This window comes from Triticum aestivum, chromosome 5A (assembly GCF_018294505.1).
Source record: "Triticum aestivum cultivar Chinese Spring chromosome 5A, IWGSC CS RefSeq v2.1, whole genome shotgun sequence".
NCBI classification, from domain to species: Eukaryota; Viridiplantae; Streptophyta; class Magnoliopsida; order Poales; family Poaceae; genus Triticum; species Triticum aestivum.
Genome location: NC_057806.1, coordinates 491,825,544 through 491,832,024, shown reverse-complemented (window position 1 = coordinate 491,832,024; position 6,481 = coordinate 491,825,544). Strand labels below are relative to the sequence as shown.

The following is a 6,481-nucleotide window of genomic DNA, read 5'->3' as shown; positions in this document are numbered from 1 at the left end:
GCCCAACAACAGCCCTGCGGGGATGAAAAGCCGCCCATCCCCGTCCCCTAATAGGGTAAAAACCCGCGGGGACGCGGGTTTCGGGACCCCATTGCCATCTTGAGGTGGGAAGGCCTGGTGTCCTCGTTGGACAAGCGCTCCACTTCCTCATTGATCGTTATGAGGGGGACGGTTGTATTATCAAGTGTGACTTGGGTAGTCATCGCCTATCACTCTGTGTGTGTTTATGCGAAACCCTCTCCTCATTTTGTCAGAAGACGGTAGGCTAGGGGTTGTAGACTTAGACGAGCATGGGCTATGCCATATGTGGTCGGTGGAGGTGAGCGTTGATGGAGTAGCGTCATGGATCAAACTCAGAGAAATGGACTTCGGGATGCTTCTCTCCCTTGGCAATACCAGGAGCTCAGATTCTTTATGGCTTGTTGGCTGTGTGGAGGGCACTGATATCCTTGTTGTGGCCACAGATATTGGTGCATTCACAATTGATCTCAAGTCCTTGAGATCAAGGAAGTTGTCGAGTAAGCCGTTCGAGGACATATGTTGATATGCGTGGCTGATAGGTTTGAGAGTTTCTTTCTCTACACGAGCTTCAACAATCCACCTGGTATATATGTTTACTCTAACCTCTTTTTAATTATCATATATGGTTTTTATGATGTGTTTTATTCACCACCAATGCTAAGTTTCCTTAAGAAAATCGCCAAGTTGCATAAATAAATTCTCATCCTAGTGACTCATCCTCTGAAACTGTTTCCTTCATTCAGCGGTGGCAGGTGTTATGGAGGTGGCCAAAGAAAGCCAGATCAGCCAGTGAAGTAGGTCATGGCGATGCGACAGTTTGAATCGAGAGTAAGTCATAGAAGCATGGAAGTTCAGTTTGATCTTTTGGTGCTGATTTCCATTTTGAGTCTTATCCTATGTTTGATATGGGAGTCTTTAGTCTTAGCAATGATATCTCGATAATTTGTAAGTTGCTTAGCTTGCTCTTCTTTGCGTGGCATATCAAGTTGTACAATCAGAAACCAGGATAAGAATGGCCGTAAAATTGAGGAGTGTGTGTGTGTGCTGTTGTGTTTGTTCTAGTTCAGTTTTGCTGGAACATATAGTTCAGTTTTCCTGCTTGGCAAGAAAACTGCAGTATATCCGGCCACAGTACATGAGCCTGCCCACCTCAAGGGGCACCGATCCGTATAATGGATAGCTCTTTGATAAGAATGTCAACGAGAAATAGAAATAGAAATGTTTGAGGGGAAATGGTGCTTGTTTGGATGAACTTGCATTCATTGTCACTGTAACACCTTTAGCATCCACACAAAATGCAAGAAACAGGCCCTTGCATATCTGAACAAATACATAAGCAATTTCCACAATGGAGGTCATTCTCTCGAGAAGCATTCTTCGGAAGAACTATGTGAGAGATATCACAGTATCCATGTTTGCATCGGTGGAATAACTGACAGGATAGCTGGCACTTTTCAAGAAAAATGGAGCTTACACTTCACTGTCTCCATTCTTGTAGATCGATGGGACATGCTTCATCCAACGTACAGTTTTAGAGGTTGGTTTTGATGCTTAGGAAATAGAAGAACTAATTAAATACGGAGTAGAAAACAATGTTTTACCTGACAAAGACACTGTTTATCTCTAGTTGCCTAGATGGTATTTTGAGCTAGGTCCCAAGACCCCTTTTGCTATAAAAAACTGACAGACACAAGAAACCCATTCACTTCTCATCATTACTGAGGCGAGCTATATTTGTATGTACTAACCACCGTATTGATGAATAATCTTTGTGTCTGCAGGAAGAACTTGGTCTTGAGTATGATGAAGATGTCGATGTGAACTTCCAACCGTACAGTGAAATGATGGGAGTCTTAACAAAAGGAGAGAAGTTTCTCGCTGAGGACGTAGTCATTGGAGTATCTCAGATCAGATGTATGTCACATCAGTTTTATCAGCCGAACTGCTCCACGGTTTTGGTAGTTTCTTAGGCAGCGCGTTTGTTGTAGTTTGTCCAGACAGATGGTGTTGTTCCACTGATGATAACATATCTGCTCAGAGAACTCTAGCTGGTAGCTTCAGTAGCAGTTTATCTGAGGTTTGCAGAATGTTTTCAACTAGGTGTGTGATATAACTTCTTCGCCATCTTAAATTATACATCAAGGCGTCTTATTACTGACAACACCAGCTTATGGTTTTTCCTCTCTGTTTGGTGGAAAATCAGAATCATATTAATATTTACTTTCCCATTTCTCTATTTACATCACATACACAAAATTTAATAATGAAAAAGCGAAAGGGATGCTTTACCTGACAAAGACATAAGCAACCCGTTCGGTTTTCCTCATTAGTCAGGCTAGCTATATGCGTGCAATCTAGCATATCCACTCCGGCCGGTATAAACTAGAATAAAATAACTTGACGAATAAAAACTCGAATATACCCAAGTACCTACCAAATCGAAGATAAATGAAAACTGATATGGGTGAACCATGAAACGGTGTTTATATCAACTTATAAGTTTAAATCAAGAATACTTTTTAAATTCGGGTGGTAAGGGTTACACCCCCCCCCCCCCTCCCAAATCAACCGCTCTCTTCCCCGGCTCGTGCGGTACACCCATTAGAAATTCCATTGAAGCAGTACAGAGAATATTTATCGAAAGCTCTATCCTGGTTCTTTTCTGGGATTAATTCGTGAGGCGGAATCTCCAATCTAGCCAATGTATGTGAGATGATAGCTTCATTACTTTGTTTTCAAAGCTACAGTTGTGTGATTTAGTTTTAAATTGAAGATTTTTCATTTTAATTTAAAAATATAATGTTATTTAGTTGAAAATTTTCAGCTGTTACTTGGAAGCACAAGTTTATAGAGTTCTAATTCTCTTTTGAAAGCAAGTTTAGTGAACTGGAAGTTAGTAGCTGTAATAAGTTGGGAGCTCTGGTTAAAAATAAAATAAAATACATTTTAAAATGTTCACGTAATTTCGTAACTGTTCACTTATTAATGTTAATTATATACATATATGAAATTTTGTATTATAAATAATTACAAATAAATTATATAAACAAAATATTTGTACAAATAATTTCAAAAAGTACTTATATATTTAAATATATGCTCATATAAGTCTAACAGTGTTCAAAATTTTAATAAAAATATTCATGATTTTAGAAAAAATAATGCTGCTTTAAAATGTTATTTTAATAAAAGTTTGTATGTTTCCTAAAAATATATATTATAAAGAATACTGAATAAAAAATATGTATGAATAAATAAATATTAGCCTGTGTCCCACAAGAGTGCCGATCCTCAAATAAATATTATCTAAATTATACTCCCTCCGATCCATATTACTTGTCGCCCAAACATCTAACACTGAAATATGTCTAAATACATACATTTCAGCAACAAGCAATATGGATCGGAGAGAGTACAAATATTTTCTTAATTATATAAATATGTTTTATAATAATACATGACTTTTAAAAACATGGAAAATTTTGATTTAACTTATTTGTATGTATATTATTTAGAATGCACAAATAATCTAACTTGAATTTTATTACTATGATAATTTATATCCTTTTTAAAATTTTCTAAAAAAAGACTAACTTGTGGAAAATGGGTCGGGCCGACTGCAACCAATTATTATATTTCATAGATTAATTATATGGATGTAATTAAAGTTAACAAGTGATTTTTTCTGAAATTACACGAACATTTCTGAAATTCATTTTATTTTTATGTATGTATTTATAAGGTATGATTATAATGTACATACAGAAAGATTAATTATCATTTATAGGCATGAAACGTTCACGGTTAAGTGGCAGGCTTTCATTTTGAATGAAATTCTTATTCACTATTTCACTCCATAAGGATATAAAGAAGCTGTATCCATATTAGACAACAAACGGCAATGGTTGGGATGGCTACGCACGCTCGCAAACATATAGAGGGTCACACAAAAAGAAAAACAGCCCCAAGCCTCGCTTGGCGCCTAGTCATCCTTGATTTCGTATCCGACCGTGATTAGCACTGTATTACCACGCCCACTAGTTCGATATGTACCGCAAGTTTTAGTATTAAAGTGACCATTTCAATCAAGTTGAAGTACCAATGATGTAGTTGACTCTTTATTTTATTCCAGGGAGGTGATCATATATGAGGTACATCGATCAACTCCTATTCACATTACACTTATGCGAGTGGGAGAGGAACATCATGCACTCACTCCCTACTGCAAATTATTTAGTTGTTTACAACCACTGCATGCGCCTCTAGTTCGGCGTCAGCCTCAGCATTGATCCTGACATTGAGGAAGTCGACGGTGCGATCTCCCGCTGCAAATGCATCCCAATATCCATCGGCCAAGGTCTGGACCAGGCACTTCTTAAACATGGCCGGGTGCTTCTCATGAACCAGTACCCCCGGCGGCCCTATGATCCTCTCCGGCTCCGGCTGGTAGAACGTCGCCAGTGACAGCCTCTCCTTGTCGGCGCTCGTCACGACACGGTGCCATGGCGCCTTGAAGATTGCATTGCTGACGATCTGTATGCACAGAAATGAGAGTCTCGTTCATGATCAATGCAAATAATTGCATTTTTGGTCCATTGTAGAAGTCCTTAAGTAATTGTGTGTGTATATGCATACCTCCATGCCCTCGCCTACGACGACCAACAGGTCATTCCCGAGCACGGGGACATCAACCCAGTGGCCGTCCTTGAGCACCTGGAGGCCGCCGACGTCCTTGTCCATGAGGAGCAGTGTGATGACAGAGTTGTCGATGTGTGGCTTCAGCCCGTTGACGAGGTCCGGCCGTGGGCAGGGAGGGTAGTAGGTGAACCTCGAGTATGACTTGAACCTCTCACCCACCATGTTGATGAAGAAGTTCTCCTCCTGATTCAGAAGCTTTGCCATGGCCTTCAGCACATCCATGGTCACCCTCCCACTCTCTAGGGTGTACTTGTGTAGTTGATCCCTGCAGATTATATATGATCTCCAATATAAATGCAAATAAAAAAGATTTTAAATCATTGAGGGTGCCTTAGATTTTGTGGCCAGAACTAGAGACGTCTCTCGTCCTTCGGCTGGAGCTGGAGCCAGAGCCGGTCACACCAGTCGAGGATCTGTTCGTCGGAGTCGATGCAGTCGATGCCGTACCCTTCATTCTGGAACTTGACACCGTCGATCACATTGCCGCACTTCTGCTTCTCCTCCAGCGGCAGGTGGAAGAACCTCCTCGTCGCCTCGAGGATATCATCGAGGAACTCCTTTGCCATGCCATGGCCGGTCACCACAAAGAGGCCCCATGACTGCAGCGCAGAGCGAAGCTTGGCCGCCTCCTCAACATCATCGGGCATGGCCAGACGGCTCACGTCCGCGATGGGGATCACCGGCTTGGCTTGCTGAGCGACAGTGGTCGGACGATTCTCCTCGCTTAGCACGTACCTGCTCGGCGGCGCCACAAGTCCAACATCCGCGGCCACCACCTGCACCAGCTTTCCCTGATCCCGATGAACCATCTTCACGCTAGAATAGGTCTTCTAAACCAAGTGAACGTACTCTTCTCTTTTGCGTTCTATATATATAGGCTTCAGGTGTGCGCCTATTTCAACGTTATCTATCTAGTATTTGGAGGCCACAGGGTTATCATATCCATACTAGCTAGATATAAATCAATATCTACATCCAACAGATCTCACCCGTCCACCCATGTTGATCCAACGGTCTATGTTGCTTTGAATCTTGGCGCTGAATTAATTGTCTTAGGTTTTTCGTATCTAGACAAATCTAAGACAATTAATTTAGGACGAAGGCAATATTATAGATATATATGTAGATATAGGTATGGACGAAGAAAGAGAGGAACCAAAACCTCATGTCCTTTTGAAGTGGTATTAATAGATATATAGATATAGATAGATAGCTAGATAGATAGATAGATAGATGTAGATAGAGATAGAGAGAAAGTCAATAAGACGTGGGGCGGTTGAGGTGTTTTTAGAGAAAAACTGGGGGAAGAAAAACCAGAGATGAGAGAGGAAATCAATAGTGGGAGGAGGGAGGGGACAATATAGGGATTTTTTTTTGTCATTTTAGACCACCCACTACGAACAGCCTAATAGGTAGTATCATATGTGAGTATCATGCATATGTTAGTGTACGATACCATCTCCGTAACGCGTAGTATCATAGATTAATATCTTAGATGATATTATTTATTGCCCAAGACACATACTGTTAGAATTATTGTGATTTAAACCATCTGTTATATCCAATAATTTTTAGGAAAATCCCATAGGCCCATGTGGCACGTTCATGCATGACAAGAAAGAAGTTAAAATATTTGCGCTAGTGGAAAATGAAACCGAATGGTGGTAAATGATGACATTCATCTCCTCATTGATGGCATCAATATTTTGGTTTCGGTTTCATTTCTTCATTAGTACATTGGTTTCTTCATACCGTGCGTGCT

General features: G+C 40.5%; 1 protein-coding gene across 2 annotated transcripts; it reads right to left on the bottom strand.

Annotated features, from left to right (window-relative positions):
• Window positions 1-4,128: 4,128 nt before the first annotated feature.
• On the bottom strand, window positions 4,129-5,545 carry LOC123107325 (probable 2-oxoglutarate/Fe(II)-dependent dioxygenase). 2 transcript variants are annotated; one of them, XM_044529311.1, is made up of 3 exons: window positions 5,455-5,545; window positions 4,657-4,984; window positions 4,129-4,554 (listed from the first exon to the last, which is right to left on the bottom strand). In XM_044529311.1, the coding sequence occupies exons 1-3, from the start codon at window positions 5,526-5,528 to the stop codon at window positions 4,255-4,257; spliced, it is 702 nt and encodes a 233-aa protein (XP_044385246.1). In that variant the 5' UTR covers window positions 5,529-5,545; the 3' UTR covers window positions 4,129-4,254. The 2 variants fall into 2 exon arrangements, with proteins under 2 accessions (XP_044385246.1, XP_044385245.1); XM_044529310.1 differs by lacking the exon at window positions 5,455-5,545 and adding an exon at window positions 5,167-5,447.
• Between the last annotated feature and the right edge of the window lie 936 nt (window positions 5,546-6,481).

What these genes read in the sequence shown, in the direction of transcription:
- LOC123107325 (XM_044529310.1), bottom strand. Translation starts at nt 5,366, where the DNA reads ATGCCCGATGATGTTGAGGAGGCGGCCAAGCTTCGCTCTGCGCTGCAG. An exon ending in GTCAAGTTCCAGAATGAAGG is followed by an intron (nt 4,985 to 5,166) that starts GTACGGCATCGA and finishes TATAATCTGCAG; the next exon opens with GGATCAACTACACAAGTACA. An exon ending in TCGTAGGCGAGGGCATGGAG is followed by an intron (nt 4,555 to 4,656) that starts GTATGCATATAC and finishes CTGTGCATACAG; the next exon opens with ATCGTCAGCAATGCAATCTT.